Genomic DNA, 17,683 nt, shown 5'->3' with positions numbered 1-17,683 from the left:
GGAAGATGGAAAGTTGTGTTATAGAATTTCAAAAGAAGATTACTAAAGAAACTAAGTTTACTTAGGTAAAGGATATAGGTTTTTTGTCAGCTACATTCTACTGTTTGATCCTTGATTCCCCTCAACTAAAGCCTGTTCCTAAAGGGACCACATTGAAATAGTGTGTCCCAAAAAATGTATACGCACTTTGAATAATTATTAATTCCAATGGATTAAATCTGAAAAGAAAGAAACATCAATTAAGCTGTCAGCTATTAAAGTGTATATACATTTTTTTGGGACACCCTGTATTTGAATCCTCCACAGGTTGGCCAAAGTGTTCCAAAAATGTTTAGTGCTTGACTAATTCAAGGACACAGAAAACACTTGCCAATCTATTTATTTGCTCCACACTTTCTTAGAAAAGTCAAAATGCTGAAGAAGCCCAAGTTTAATTTAGGAAAACTCATGGAACTTCATGGTGAAGGTAGCAGTTCTGGAAAAGCTACTGGGGAAAAGACAGGCACTAAAGTTGAATGAGCTGATGGATATGAGCCCCCAGTCCAATAATCTGTTGAAAATTTCAGACATTTAATGGTGACAAATAAAAAATCCTATTTGTGATTTAAAAAAAAGAAGGTAATGAGAGAAAATAGAAGAGAGGTGAAAAAAATCTCCAACACCACCCTATAATTTATTTCTTCAAAAAGATGATTCTGTATAACATCCAAGAAAAGCTAGCTAAATCTTTTTAAGCTTAACTCTTGCCTCTGTTAAATCAAAAACGTAATCTAAGTCTTAAATCCTAGCCTCTCTCCTGAGTTCTAGACCTACACTGTAACTGCAGGTTGGGTGGACATCTCCACATGGATAATAATGAATCCTCAACATCTCTAAGCCACCTAGTTCATCAAACCAAATTCCTCAGAACCACCAAATTATCCTTCTAGAACTACACTTGATCATTTCATGCCCTTGCTCAGAAAAACTTTACATGGTTCCCACTGCCTCCAAAATAACATTCAAAATCCTCAGCACTCAAGACTACCTATCCTTTGGCTTCAAACCAATTACCATTGTTTTCCTCTAAAGCCCCTTACTCCCTGCTGATCTCTCACAAAACAATTCAGTTCTTCAAATACCTCTTGCACTTTCCCAGTTCTCTACCTTTATCATAATGTTCCTTCTTGGCACTATTATGCCCATCTCTGACTTTCCAAATCCATCTCCCCACTAAGCCTTTCTCAATTCCCATCAGTCAACACTGATCTCACTCTCTCCTCTGCTTCACAGTATTCTGATTATACCTTCTCTAAAACAAGCTTTGTGTTATCATTAGTGGTATAAAACGTACTAGAAAAGCATATATACATAACACCATCGAAGTGCCTTGCCTAGTGCTTACCCATGAGTTACAGAACTCATACATCTGATGAACTGAAATCCTTGCATGCATATAGATAGCTCTACTTCAAGAACTTTCTATGGAAAAAAAGGATGCTTCTGTATTAAGGCAATGTAATTATTTTGGTTATTTTAAAAGAAATTGATTTTTTTTGCCACTATCCTCAAGAGCGAAAAATTAGAAAAATGCTATTGTTCCTATGGGTATTTAATATATTATCAACACCATAAATATTATGAAGGTAATGTAGAAACATGGAAAAAATCGTATGTAATGTTAAGTGAAAACAGTAAGACACAAAATAGTACACCATTCACTATAAGTACAACCATATAAAATGTATATAAGTAAAGGGTAGTATGTAAAATAAATTTTTATGGAAACAGAAATTTTTAAAAAACTTTGTTTAATGTGGTTACATTGGCATTACAATAACACAGACTCCCCTCTCAATAAAATTTTTTAAAAATACTTTCATTGTTTACTGTGAATTAAAAGTCTTCAGTTGACCTCTGGCTGGGTAGCTCAGTCAGTTGGAACATCATCCCAGACACCAAAAGGTTGCGGGTTTGATTTTTGGTCAGGGAACATATTTGGGTTGTGGGTTTGATCCCCAGTCCAGATGCATACAGGAGGCAACCAATCGATGTTTCTCTCTCACATCAATGCTTCTCTTTCTCTTTCTCTCTCCCTCTCTCCCCCCCTTTCTAAAATCAATAAAAACATATCCTCAGGCCTGGCTGGCATGGCTCAGTGGTTGAACATCAACCTATGATCCAGGAGATCGTGGTTCAATTCCCGGTCAGGGCACATGCCCGGATTGCGGGCTCGATCCCCAATGGGGGGCATGCAGGAGGCAGCAGATCAATGACTTTCTCATCATTGATGTTTCTATCTCTCTCTATCTCGCCTTTCCTCTGTCTGAAATCAATAAAGACGTATTAAAAATACACACACACACATCTCCTCAGGTGAGGATTAAAAAAAGTCGTTGGTCAAAATTCAATACAAGTACAATTTTGGTATAAAGATGTTTCTAACAAAATTTTTAAAAAGTTCTCAACTTCAGCCAATGAGCCACATATGTAAGGTATTTGTTAACACTAAACAGTTGCACAATAAATAAATTTAGATTGTCTCTGAGTTCACTGGCCCTTTATTTCTCTCATAACCTCGAAAGTTTATAGACTAAATGTTGTCCAATATTTAAATAGCCACATTTGTTTATATACATATACCCCAAATGAAATAAAACTATTCTCTAAAACCACAACTAATTCAAACAAATTACAATATTTTCAGAAATAGCAATAAAAGGTTTCTTTCTTTATTTTTGCTATTAAGATTTTAGCCCTGGCAGGTGTGGCTCAGCAGTTAGAATGTCAGCCGGCCCACCAAAGGGTCACGGGTTTGATTCCAGGTCAAGGGCACATACCTGGGTTGCAGGTTCAATCCCTGGCCCCAGGTCAGGGTGCATGGGGGAGGTAACCAATGGATTTGTCTCTCTCACATCAATGATCAATGATCAATGTTTTTGTCTTTCTCTCTCTCCCTGTCCCCCTCTCCTTCCCTGCCTCCCTTCCACTCTCTCTAAAACCCAACAGAAAAAAATATCCTCGCGTGAGGATTCACCAAAAAAAAAAAAAAAAAATTTTTCCCCTTTAATATGCCATGAGATATCTTTTTATTTAATCCTTTCTCGAGGATGTTTATTAATCTGAGAGATAGAGAGAAACACAGATGTGAGAGAGAAACATCAATGTTAGAAATATCGATCGGTTGACTTCCAGACATGCCCTGACCGGGGATAGAACCTAAAACCTAGGTATGTGCCCTGACCAGAAATCGAACCCACAACATTTTTGGTGTGTGGGATGACACTCCAACCAACTGAGCCACCAGGCCAGGATGGCCATGAGATATCTTGATTGTATAGTTTATTTTATTTATTTTATTTTATTTTAAGAGGTATTACTATTTTATTATTATTTTAATTGTTCAAAATATTACAGATGTCCCCTTTTTTTCCCCATTGACCCCTTCCACCCCACACTATTGTCTGTGTCCATGGGTTATGTATATACCCATACAGACTCTTTGGTTAATCTCTCCCCACCCACCCACACCCACCTTCCCTGTGAGATTCATCAGACTGATCCATGCTTGACTGTATATTTTATAAACTACTTTTCTTTTTAAAAAAATATTTTTAAATTGATTTTTAGAGAGAGGAGGGAGGACAGAGAGAGAGGGAAACATCTATGTGAGAAACATCGATCAGTTTCCTCCCACACCTACTTGATTGGGGATTGTACCCAAAACGTGGGTATGTGCCCTGACCAGGAATTGAAACCACCACTACCTTTCAGTACACAGGGCGATGCTCCAACCAATGGAGTCACACCGGCCAGGGCCAAAATACTTTTCTTTTTTATTTCTTTTTTAAATATTAAACTAACTCTATAACATAATCTTGTACATTAAAAAACAAAAACAAACCCAGACAAATGATCAAGAACATTAAAAAGGTGAAGTATTTTTCCATTTCACCTAAACACAGAAATAATGTTACTGGGCATCAACAAGGAACAAATAGAAAAAGCAACAACATGTGAGACCTGGGGGATGTCACTTTTATAGGGACTGAACTATGAGAGACCACACATGACCAGGAAAGCACCTCTCATGGCTTCTGAGTTAATGTGCAGTCAACAAAACATCACCTCTGTCCCATACTACTTAACCTTTAACAAGTTAATTAACTTCTCTGAACTTCAGTTTCCCCGCCTATAAAATAGGGACAATAACATCTATCTTCTATCATATGTAAAATACTTTAAGCATAGGTCACTTGGTAAATATATGTACATGGTTTTATCGAATCATCCTCAAATTCCTTTTGAATACCAACACAATATTTTGTTTTAAATTCTATACAAAAGGAACTAAAGATTTCTGCTCTAATTGTACAGCTTTTAAATTGCAACTTACTTTCATTCTGCAGGATGTTAATGGCATCATCCATAATACAGTCTGGTGAAAATCCTGCAGTCTTTGACAATAACCCCAATAATGATGCAATTTTCAGTCTCACAGATGGATCATTCTCCTGAAACAAAAGAAGCTATTATTACCTTGATGCTCTACTCTCAGCTAACCAAAAAGAGAACATGGGAAACTAACATTTCAAAAGAGATCCAATAATCCAAGTATTCTAAGGCTTTAATTTCATATGCTTCAGAAGAGAGAGCTTTCTTAATCCATATATTACAGCCAAGTACTGCAAAGTGAATGGGAACTTTTTTATGCCTTCCTCATGTATTAAATTCTAACCAGAAATGTGCTTTGGGGATTAAAAGTACCTTTCGTCTCCTGTGCAGTTAGACATGAGTTGCACCAACTTGCACTACCAACACTGGCCACCCAACATTGCTGCCAGCACCTTGCTCTTAGAGCCCCTGGAAATTGGGTGCTGCAGCTACCAATGCTATCACCAGAAAAAAAAATTTTCAATCTACTTGTTTTTTGGATCACCAGATCCTCATCAGAAGTTTGGGGCAGGTAAATCTAATTAACTGGGTCTAGGTCTTGTGCCTGGTCTCTAGGTATAGGACAAGCAAGACTAAGAAATGAGTAGTCTGGCCCTTTTAGTTTCAATATTGGGAGGTAGCCTCTAATTTGCACAAAGATTCCTATGGTGAGAAATTTCCCCCAAAGACAAAAGAACCATGTCTTTCTGTTTATCCCCTGTTCTCAAGTATGTAACACAGCATCCTAAGTTCCTAAACAGGTAACTGAGCACAATAAGGAGGCCTCAGCAGGAGAAGGAGCAATAGTTATAAAGTCAGAAGACCTAGAATCCTGGCACACCACTTACCATGTATATATAACCTTGGGAAAGTCATCTTGAAATACCAGTCCAGTATTAATATAATGATTGGAATGGAAGGCGCAAAACTAGACAGAGAGATAGAGTAAGAGTATATTGCAAAGGTCCAGACAAAGGCAATGGCAAGACTCACTTCTGATAAGGGCAGACTAGACAATTCAGACCCACATTCCTGCTGAGTAAACTAGAAAAGTACTAAGGATGCCAAAAAAGAAGAGTGTGTGTGTGTGTATTTGAAGGTATTAGAAAACTAAAAGATAAATGAAGAATTAAAGAATGAAGATCATATAAGGAAGGTAACAAACCCACGAAGGTTCACCTGGAATTGGGGGCTGCTTTTTCTTAAGGTTCTGCCAACTGGGGGAGGTGAGGGGATGGATGGATGAGAGGCAAAGTAAATAGTGCTTCAGACAGCCACGTGAGGCCAAGGGAGCAATGACTACAGTGTAAGGCTTAAGGTAGAAGGGGAAGCAGGGGCAGCCTAATAAATAATAAACCCCATTGGATTGGGACCTCAAAAGATACAACAATATAAGTACAGGTGAAACAAAAATACATAGACTTTGATAGGGACTATAGCTCAGATCTGAATCATCTAAATTCCTGAAATAAGGTTTTTTTTTACAGCGAAGGAAACCACCAACAACACAAAAGACAATCTACTGAATGGAAGAAGATACTTGCCAAAGATACATCTGATCAAGGGCTAATACCCAAAATTTATAAAGAACTCATATTACTCAATACCAAAAAAACCCAAACAATCCAATTAAAAAATGGGCAAAGGAACTGAATAGACACTTCTCCAAAGAGGACATACAGATGGGCAATAGACATATGAAAAGATGTTCAGTATCTCCACTAATCATCAGAGAAATGCAAATTAAAACCACAATGAGTTATCACCTCACACCTGTTACAATGGTTATCATCAATAAATCAACGAACAAGTGTTGGTGAGGATGTGGAGAAAAGGGAAACCTTGTGCACTTTTAGTGGGATTGCAAATTGGTGCAGACACTACAGAAAACAGTTTGGAGGCTCCTAAAAAAATTAAAAACAGAACTACCGTATGACTCAGCAATTCTAATTCTGGGTATTGATCCAAAAAAATACAAAACTAATTTAAAAAGATACATGCATTCCTGTGTTCACTGCAGCATTATTTACAATAGCCAAGATAAGTAACCTAAGTGTCCACTGACAGACAGATGCATAAAGAAAATGTGGTGTGTTTGTGCATACATATGTGTGTGTGTGTACACATATATACATATATATAAAATGAATACTCAGCCAGAAAAAAGAATAAAATCTTGCCATTTGCGACAACATGGATGGACCTAGAGGGTATTATGCTAAGTGAAATAAGTCCAACAGAGAAAGACAAACACTGTATGATCTCACTTTTATGTGGAAGCTATGAAAAAAAAACTTGGAAAAAGAGATCAGACTTACGGTTACCAGAGGTGGAGGTCGTAGAGGGAGGGGAAATTGGAGGAATGTGATCAAAAGGTACAAACTTCCAGTAATAAAAAAATAAATACTAGGGATATACTATACATCATAATGGCTATAGTTAGCAATGCAATAAGATATATAGGAAAGTTGTTAAGAGTGTAAATCCTATGAGTTCTCATCACAAGGAGAATTTTTTTCTTTTTTCTTTTCTTTTTATTGTATCTATATGAAATGACTGATGTTACCTAAACCTACTGTGGTAATAATTTAACTATATATGTAAATCACACCATCATTCTTATGCCTTAAACTTATACAGTGATGTATGTCAATTATTTCTCAATTAAACAAGAAAAAAATAAAAAATAAAGTAAAATAACAAAGTCTCCTAGAGGGAAAAATGGAGAGTTAAAGTATACAATTATACTCACATGTAAGTCAGGAAGGTGGATAAATGGAGTTAAAAATGCTTGCACTGTCCACAGAACATAAAAGTACCATTTAATATTTGATCTTGAAAAGTCAAGAGTTCATGTTGTAATATCTAGGTTAACCAGTAAAAGAAGTGTAAAAGGATGTATAACTCCCAAGCTAATAAAGAGAGATGGAAGAGAGAACTTAAAATAGAATCAATCTAAAGGATGTCAAGAAAGAGAGAAAAAAAGAACACTGAGTGTATAAGACAAACGGAAAGCATTAAATAAAAGGGTAGGTTTAAACTCACATATATCAATAGCTACATTAAATGTAATGAAGTACTCCAATTAAAAAATAAAAATTGTCAGATCAGATTTAAAAAACAACAACAACAACTAACCACATGTTGTTTACATGGCTCATATCTAAAACAAAAAGCTATCAAAATGATTAAAATAAAAGCCAGAACTGGGCATGCCATGCAAACTTTAATCAGGAGATAGGTGGTATTGCTATAGTAATATCACACAAAGCCATTATTTGCTCATATGTTGCTTGTAAAAAAATCCAAAATAATCTATGCAGAATTTATTAAAATTATTACATAAACGTAGCAAGGTTGTTAGATATAAGATTATTAAACAAAAATCAATTGCATTGCCAGGCCGGAGTGGCTCAGCAGTTGAGCATCGACTTATGATCCAGAAGATAGCGGTTCAATTCCCAGTCAGGGCACATGCCTGGGTTGTAGGCTCAATCCCCAGTAAGGGGTGTGCAGGAGGCAGCCAATCAATTACTCTCTCTCATTGATGTTTCTATCTCTTTCTCTCTCTGAAATCAGTAAAGACATATTTATAAAAAGAAAAATCAACTGCATTTCTGAATATCAGCTATATACTCTTAGAAAATAAAAAATTTTTAATATATTATTTACAATAACATTAAACATTAAATATATGGGAATAACTAACAGAAAGATGTACAAAACCTTTATGCAAAAAACTATAAAACGGTATTAAAATAATAAGGGTATACCGTGTTCATGGATAGGTCAAAATTGTAAAATGTCGATCCTTAAACTCCCTCTGGACTACAAAGTTAATGCAAAATTCTAATAAGATTTTTCTGTTTGGGAACAGAATTTTACAAGTTTATTTCAAAATTTATAAAGAAATGAAAATATCAAGAATAACTAAAATATTCTTAAAGAAGAGCAAGGTGGGAGAGCTTGTCCTATCAGATGTCAAAGTTATTATAATGTTATGCTCAAACAGCATGGTATTGGCATAAGAATAGACAAAGGCCTGAAACATACCTTTCACATCTAGACACTTGATTGACAACTAAGGTGGTACTGCAGAGCAATGAGGAAAGAACATTCTTTTCAATAAAAGGTGCTGAGACATTTGGATTTCTATAAACCCAAGCAACATACACAAATCAATTCCATGTGTGAAAAGCAAATAATAAAGTTTCTAGAAACAATGTAGCAAAATGTCTTAATAAGCTCAAAAGAGATAAACCCTTTTTATATCAGACAAGAAAAACACAAAATATAAATGAAAAGACTATCAAATTAGTCTATATTAAGAACCTCTTTTCATCAAAATATAACATTAAGGGACTGGAAAAGGAGAAAATATTTATAACACATATAGCCATTAAAGAACTTGTACCCATAAATGTCTATTCGCTATGTTGTAAGCCGGAAACTAATATAATATTGTATGTCAACTATAATTGAAAAAAAATTATTATCCAAAATCAAGGAGAAAAAAACTTGTACCCTGTACCCAGAATATAAAGAATTCCCACAAAGCAACAAGTAAAACAATAAACCAAGTAAAAATAGGCAAGAGACATAAATAGGCATTACCCAAAAGGATATATGAATGGTCAATTAAACATATTAAAGTTGCTCCGCTTCATTAGTAAACTAAGGAATGCAAATTAAGGCCACGAAGATATACTACACATCCATAAGAACTGTCAAAAGAAAAAAGATGGACAATTCTGTTGACAAGCATGTGGAGCAATTGGAATTCTCATACAGTACTAACAAGAGTGTGAATTGGTACTACCAATTTGGAAAACAGCTGGCTCAGTAATTCTACTCCCAGGTATTTACCATACAGAAATGCAAGCCACATATACTAAGAGAGCTATACAGAAATGTTCATGAAAGTATTTCTTATAATAGTTAAAAACTGGGACAACCTAAATATCTATCAGTAATAGAATAGAAAAATAAATTATGGTACATTCATACAATGAAATCTTATACTGTGGTAAAAATGAATGAACTATAGCTATAGTCAACAATGTAAATGAATCTCACAAACAGGATTTTAAGTAAAAACCACACATGAAAAGATACATATTGTATTCTCTAATTATATGACATTTAAAAAAAATGACAAATCATTGTTTTTAGGGGTGTAGGTTTAAATGGTAGTTACTTGGATTACTGAGGTCAACAGTAGAAACAGAGAGGTAGCTGGCCTCGAGAGATATTTAGAAGGTAAAATCAACAATACTTGGTGAGGAAGGAAATATGGGAAGAGGAAAGGGTGAAGACGAGGAAGGTATAAAGGATCTTCTCAGGTTTCTGATTTAAGAGTCTATATTAATGAGTTTTTAATTTAGCTCTCCTTTTAGCTGTTCACATACAGTACCTGGCAAAGCATTTTACCTATTAGAGGGAAAAAAGAAATGCAATAATATGTTAAATATATTATTATTCAGAAATGCTAAATATTTTTAAAAAAAGAGTCTATATTAATGGCAGTGCCACCATTTCCTTGAGAATGGAAGGAGATACTGATTTCAGTTTTGAATAGAAATAAAAAGCCAATTCTTTTATTGACTTGAAATCATTGAAATAACATCACAGAATCAAGTAACTGTCTTTCAGAGACAATGGACTAGTCAAATACCCTAACCTTGCAGTGAGAGAGAATAGGAGAAGAGCTATATAGCTTTTCAATGGTCTGGAATGGAGTCACAGACCTCCCAAACACAAGGGAGCTGCAGAAAGCAGTAGTAAACTTAGCAGGTAAGGGGGAGGCAAAAAGGAAAGAATGGGAATAAAATGAATACAAGAGTATCTAGCCTAGAGACATTCTTTATCCATCTGGATACTTTATTCAAGTTCTTCTCTCTCAAACAATCCCCTACTACCCCTTCTACTGAAACACATAAATCATTTCCTTTGCACCTATGCTTAAAACAAACTGCCTCCAGGGAAGCCCTCTCTAATAACTGCTCTTCTCACCATTAAAACTGTCTTGGTTCAGGCTTTCAAATTGCTTCAGACTTATCAGTCTCCTAGTTGGTCACTTTAACTCCTGTCTTGCCCTCATCCAACTCCTTCATCCTGCATACTGTGCACAGAGTGACATGTCTAAAACAAAACCCACAAAGTAGAGCACAAGACCCTTCAGAATCATACCCCTTTCAATCTTTCTAGTCTTATCTCTTAAAGAGCTCTCAACCTAAAATCTATACCAGCCCAACTTCTAACATTACAGGCTATTTCACATCTGCATGCCTTTGCTCACAACTGCTCCTTTTCTCTAAAATGCCTTTCCTCCTGTTTTCCAAATGGCCAAAAATCTGTTTTTTTAAGACTCACTGCAAGCATCACTACTATTAAATAATGCTTTTCTAGGCCCATGCTCCCAAATAGAAATTACCCTCTTCTTTGAGGCAACATCATAACCTGCCTCAGATTTCAGAGCACCTATAACCCTGTATTATTATCCATTTATTGTCTTACCTACCCAATTAAGCTCAGATCAGGGGTCATCTATTCATCTCTGTATTGCCAATGTGAAGCACAAAGCCTACCACAGAATTAATATTCAGAATATTTTGAGTGAATGAAAAAAATGAACAAATAAGTAACTTCAGCCCTTACTGTCTATATGCAACATATATTATTTGGTCTGCCAACTACACTTCCAGTCCCTAGGGGATAAGGAGCATGACTCATAGTTGTACATCCTCCCCAGCAACTAGCACAGTCATGTAATGAAGAGCCCTCATCATTCAGATGCTGCCTAACCACAGACAGGCTTAGAGAAGAAAAGCAGAAGTCAAGGTAATTTATCTACTAAAATACCAGATACCACATTTCTGCACAAAACAGGCAAAAGGGTAAACAAATGCTATGGCCATCAGTCTAGAAGTGGACCCATTTGGCATCCCTCCCTCACTTCTTTTGTAGCTAGAATCAGCTAGACCAATGTAAGCAGCATGACCTGGTTAAAGAGCATGGGGTCTGATATCAGAATACCTGAATTCAATTTTTTTTAGACATGATAATGGTATTGTGATTGTTTTAAAAGAGTCTTTATTGTTCAGAGATACAGAGTGAAATTTATGAATAAAATGATAAAGATGCCAAGGATTTTTTTCCCACAAGAATCTGGTGGAAACAGTCAGAGTAGAGGAAGTGGAAATGGACAGTGAGGATGGAGAGGGCTGGGAATGAAACAAGCTTGGCCATGAAATGATAATGGTGAAAGCTGGATAATGGGTACATGGGAATTAAACTATTCTCTCTACGTGTACATATGCGTGTGTGTGTGCGTGCGCGCATATACATATATATATATATATATATATATGTATGTATTTGAAATGTTCCATAACAAAAAGTTCAGGGGGGAAAAACACCCTACATTCAAATCCAGACCTTCCATTTACTTATCTGGGTGACCTTGGATACTAAACTATTCTAAATCTAGTTCCTTATCTGGAATTCAGGGATAACAATAATGTTGCCATCAGGATTAAATAAACTATTACATGTGGAAAGAGCTTTATAAACTCCAACAAGCTATATTAAATGCTAACTGCTCTTAGAAAAATTATTACAGATGATTATTGGTAATAGAGTTATATTAGTACATAGTAATAATAATTGGTAAGTAGTGCTTTAAAATAGGGGGATAACTAAAATAGATCACTAAGAGACTAGAAAGTTCTTGAGAGCAGAATTCTGATTTCACTCATGTAAAACATGAGGGAAACATTTATTAAGCCCCTACAATGTTCCTCTACCTTGCCAGGCACTAGGACAGTAATTAATAAATTTGTAGTCTCTGAATTTAGGGGCTCAAAGTCTGACACACAGACAATAGCAAGAGCTAATAAATGTGCTAACAGGATACTGTCCAGTGCCCAGAACAATGCCCGATATATAATAAGCAATTTTTAATTGAGTAAAAAGTATCACAAAAGTATTCATTCCATCAAATATTTATTTCACCACACACTGTTTAAAAAAACAAACAAAAATGCTGTTAAAGCACAGTTTACGTTCCAGTATGAGGAAACGGACAAGGTAAAATTAAATGAGAAAAACATTTAGAATATTAAAAGATGGTAAGTGCTATGGAGAAAACAAAATCAAGGAAGGAGGCTAGGAAGTGCTGGGGGGGGGGGACAGGCAGTTTCAATTTCAAATAAAGGGATAGAGGAAGGCCTTAACGAAAAAGTGGTGTCTGAGTACAAAGACTTGAATGAAGTGTGGGAAGCAGACATATGAACATTTAAGGGAAGTGTTCCAGGCAGAAGACAACGTAAGTGTAAAGACTCTGAGGAAAGAATATTCTTGGCAGTGAAAACAGCAGATCAGATTAGAGGGCAGGGGCAGGGAGAGGGGTTCTAAGTTGAGGGAGCAGCATGTGAAAAGGCACTGATTTCTGAAAACACACAAGGTCTTTGGAAAACTGCAAATATTCTGATTGAGCTAGAATATTATATATGTAAAGAAAAGGACCTTTATATGACATAAAAGATTTAAATAAAGATAGTTTATGGAAAGAAGGGAGATTGAAGAAAAAAAGATAAGCTTTTGCAAGGTAGGACTTCAAGACATTATATGCATCCTGGCAGATACAATATGAAATACAAATCATCTATCTATAAAATATTCTTAAAATTCTCAAAAATATGCTTAACCTGAATCTAACAAATAGATCTAACTTGTAGTTAGAGTAAATACAGAGAGGAGATAGAGGAGCAAATTAACACCCAAGGAAGGAAATAAATTCAGAAAACAAGACATTTTACAAAACAACTGACTGAGTTTCTTCAACAGGTCAATGTCACCAAAGTAAAAAAATTCTTCTAAATTTAAAAAAGAGCAAATGCCATGTATGGACACTGTCTGCATTTTTATTTGAACAAATCAATTATAAAAGCATATTTTGGGAACTAAAGAAATATGAATATGGACTAGTTGATGACATTAAATAATTATTTAGTTTTACTTGATGTGACTAGGTGGTTATCGTTGTTTTTTATAGTTCCTTTTTAAGAGATATTTACTGAATTATTTAGGCAAAAATATTTTATATATATATATATATATATTTTTAAATATGTCTTTATTGATTTCAGAGAGAGGAAAGGAGAGGGAGAGAGAGAGATAGAAACATCAGTGATGAGAGAGTCATTGATTGGCTGCAGCCCACAACCCGGGCATGTGCCCTGCCTGGGAATCGAACCCTGATCGCCTGGATCCTAGGTCAACGCTCAACCGCTGAGCCACGCCCGGCCAGGCAAAATATTATATTTTTTAAACTTCAGGAAAACAAATAGAGGGAGCAAATTTGGCAAAATATTTATAACTGTTTAATTCCAGAGATGGGTATTTGGCGCTGCATGTGCGTAGGCTGAAGGAGAGCACTGGAGGCAGGTATATCAGTGCACAGTATTTACCTAGTGACCATCCAGGGTGCTGAGTTTTGTGGTAGAGGAAGGGGAAGTCTGGAAAAGCCAGCAGAAACCCTGGGTCAACCGAGGGCTCTAAATACTGTAAGCTTCTGAGGACAGGATTTACATCTTTTTTATCTCTATCCACAATGCCTAGTACATGGAAGACACTCAGTAAAAGATTGCTGAATAAGTGCTTTCTTGTCTATTTTGCAACATTAACCCATTCTGCAGACATGATACAATTCTTATACATATTCCCACCAGGTCCTCAAAACCATCTTACCTTATAATAATGTTCCAAGAGAATCCTGACTACTCCTTCCACACTTTCTGCCTCAACAGGCTTCCTGGCAAATTGAAGTAGGTACTGCAAAGCATCTGCTGGAGAAGTAGCTTTACATAGATCTATGTGGAGTGCTGCAGATTTACTTGGTTTTGTTAGACGGAGTTTCTTAGTAGCAATTTCCTCCTGCTGCTGCAAAGAGATAAAAAAGTTAAGACATGAAAATCTAACTGAAAACACAGAGTCTGCAAATTTTACTTCACCTCATTTGACGGAAATAATTTGCCCTTATACCAAATAATGTACTCAGGTAATAGACCTAGCCTTAGGACAAAGCAGTGTTATGAATTGGAAAAAGAGCCCTGAATTAGAGACAAGACTATGAGCCCCAATTTTGCTTTTCACTAACTCCTACAACTCTGGGCAGGTCACTTAGTTTTTCCAAGTCTCCATTTCTTTCTCTGAAAAGTAGGTCCACTAACATTTTGTTCTGCCTATCATGGCATGATAAAAAGACCAGGGGCTTTGAAGTCAGAGGAATTTGGTTTCAATAACCACTTACCCATTTCCATCCTATTCCACACAAATCCAGTCTTCAGTGTTATCTGAGCTGAAGTTAGCTCAAAAGCTGAAAGTATTTTTTCCCTAAAGAGTGTATAAAGGGGAGGACAAACCAATATGTACAACCGATCAACCTCAATAACATTTTAGTGAGCCAGGCCCTATACTCTATCGAGCAGATACAAAAATGAACCAGACATTATCTCTGACCTCAAAGAGCCCAGACTAGTAGGAAGACATGTACACCTAGTACAACTGAGTGATAGCTACAAATAGATGAGTACAACCAAGTACCAAAGAAGCAGGGGGGGAAGGGACTAAACTCTTGCTGAGGTTTCAATTGGGTCTTGAAGCAAAAATATAAGCCCACTGGGTGGAGAAGAAAAAAAAAGGGAAAAATGATAACCATTTTACCTAAAAGAGACAACACGTACAAAAGTTTGGAGATGGGCAAACACATGGCATGCTAAAGGAGGGATAAGTAGTCTTGAGAAGTGTTGGAAAGAAAGTGACACTGCACAACAAAATGATTGTACTTGATGCCACTGAACTGGTTAAAATGGTAAATTTTATATTATGTATGCTCTACCACAATTTTTTTTAAAGTAGGCAAGGAAAACAGAGCCAGAAAATTCCAGAAAGCAAGCCACAGAAGAGGGAGCTCTGTAAAACTTTCCTTAATCTTGACTAATTCTAAAAGTTTAGGAAAACTAACTTCACATAAAGAGGAGCCAAAAAAAAGTGTCAAGATTAAATCTCAAAGTTATTTTAAAAAAAACAACAAGAATAAGGAGAATCACTTGCGTAAAGACAATGGGAATATGCTACGAAGATGAGTCCACAAAACAAAAAAGAAGGAATACTGTCAAATCATGAAGGGCTAGGGAGTTTGGCTAGGGAATTTTTATGGAAAGAGGGGGCTGAAAAAGAAGACCTGATTTGTCAGTGCAATTATCTCTCTGTAGTATAAATCACATATATGCTGTTCTCTCTCCCACTAGCCTATGAGCTCCTAGGGGACAGGGGCCCTAATGTGTATTGGACACTGTAGCTCAACAACTTTCACTATACCTGTTGCATAGTAACCATTCATTCCCTCAATTAACTTGTTGAAGGAATGAATGAAATGTTTAAGGATCCTGCTGGGTGGTCTAAGTCTTGCTACTACTCTACAAGTAGACGGATGTAAGGGCGGTCTGTGGCTCTAAGGCTGCTACTGATCCACTGGCATCCACTGGGAGCTTGTCAGAAATACAGATTATTGCCTCACCTCCCCCGCCGGAATCTACATTTTAATAAGATCCTCCGGTGATTAGTTTACACATCAAGTCTGTGAAGCATGACAGAAGGGATGTCTTGGGATCAACTTCTACTTTAGCGACATCTACGAGGCGGCATACGGAGAATCACTGATTGTTCCGACAGAGGCTGGGCCACCAGTCCTTAAGCAAGTCCAGAGGAGGAAGGTGCTGCCTTCCCTCCTGGGTGAGATGTCCCACCAACGCAAAGTTCCACAGCCCCATGAAGCCTGGGACCCTCGCCAGCTTTGACTGGGGTTTGAGGATTTCCATAGACTTCTCTTCCAACCCCTTAGAGCTCTGCACACAGCCAATTCATCCGAAGGGCACTTTTTTTTTTTTTTTTTTTTTGGTAACGGACGTGGGGTGGGGGACTCCGCCACTAATTGGTTCCGTGTCCTCGTACCCGCTCCAGAAGTTTCTAAGCGCACATCTGTCAAACGACAGATATAATGTAACCTGAATAAAATAACGGATAAGATATTCTCATAAATTGTAAAGCGTTTTTTTTGTTTCTGCTAATAATTTTTTTTAAGTGCCAGACTGCACAAATTAGTTAATCATATTAACAGCAGCGGCAAACGAACACGCCCACTAAAGTGTGCCCTCAAACAGCCTATCAGAGTAGTCGGCGCTCAACTCAAGTTCGTGGCGCACTTTCTGGGAAAAGTGCCTACGGCGTAGATAACCTTCCCCAACCCACTACCCGTCCGGGGACTTTTCCTTCCGGAGCTTACCTGAACCACCTTAGTGAATTCCTCGTACACCCGCTTCTTAAGGTGCGCCGCCATCGCTGCCCGCGGACCTTGTCAGCTTCCGTACTTGATGAAGGAGGCGGGGCAAAGGAATCGGAAAACCTGCAGAGGCCGGAGAAACCCTCCACCGTCCCACAAGGCAGTGGGATCCCAAGAAAGACCGGCCGCTTCCGGCTGCTTGACTGCCCCGCCGCAGTACGTCGGCATTTGGCCGACCGCCTACGCCCCATGCGCAGGAGAAGCGGAAACGAGAACGTAGCGCGGAGGGGGCGGAGCCTCTGGAGACGGGTGAGCCAATGGGAGCTTTTGGGGGCTTGCCGGTGGTCTTAAAGCGTCCTAGAGGCTGGCACCAAACCGAGCGAAGGGAGGAAGGAAGCGCGAGGTAAGTGAACCAGGGCTAGAAGCAAAACCCGGTGCTGCGTAACGATTTTGAACACCGAGGTAATGGAAAGAGGCCGAGTTAACGGAAAGAAGCGGAGCTGACGTTCCCATCATCATTGCTGTACACAGTGTGTGCTGCTTGTATCTTCCCTGAGTTTTCCGTTTGGACACACTGCGCTACCCCTCGCCTAGCCCGGGGTGCTTTTTCCTGCTTCTTTACTCCAGTTGTTCAAAAGCTGCCCATCCTTTAAGGAATCAACCCCTCCTCCGATAGCTACGGTGGAGTGGAAAGAATCCTCAGGCCAAGGGTCAAGCAACATAGTTTCAGACTACAACTGGCACTTAATAAAAAGTAGCCTCCACTGCAGACGGTCTGGTAACACCTGACAAATGTTGTGACAATGGAATGAGACAGTGCAAAAACAGTTCCCACAATGTGTAGTTCTTGTGTTTGTGTTGTTAAATCCAAAGTAATTTTACATCCTACATTAAACTTCAGCTGTTCGTTGTTTCGTCTTTCAAAGG

At 37.6% G+C, this 17,683-nt stretch overlaps 1 protein-coding gene across 3 annotated transcripts in view; it reads right to left on the bottom strand.

Moving 5' to 3' along the window:
- INTS4 (integrator complex subunit 4) overlaps positions 1-16,820 on the bottom strand; it is a 71,794-nt gene extending 54,974 nt beyond the window's left edge. For all 3 annotated transcript variants that reach the window (XM_016196346.2, XM_016196347.2, XM_016196348.2), the window contains exons 1-3: positions 16,760-16,820; positions 14,164-14,355; positions 4,376-4,493 (exon numbers count right to left, since the gene is read on the bottom strand). In XM_016196346.2, coding sequence (XP_016051832.1) covers positions 4,376-4,493; positions 14,164-14,355; positions 16,760-16,813 — 364 coding nt within the window. In that variant the 5' untranslated portion in view covers positions 16,814-16,820. The remainder of the gene's footprint in view (positions 1-4,375; positions 4,494-14,163; positions 14,356-16,759) is intronic.
- Between the last annotated feature and the right edge of the window lie 863 nt (positions 16,821-17,683).

The sequence above is a fragment of the Miniopterus natalensis genome, chromosome 11, assembly GCF_054644295.1.
Source record: "Miniopterus natalensis isolate mMinNat1 chromosome 11, mMinNat1.hap1, whole genome shotgun sequence".
Classification (NCBI taxonomy): Eukaryota; Metazoa; Chordata; class Mammalia; order Chiroptera; family Miniopteridae; genus Miniopterus; species Miniopterus natalensis.
The sequence above is the reverse complement of the archived record's forward strand: the minus strand, read 5'-3'. Positions and strand labels throughout refer to the sequence as shown.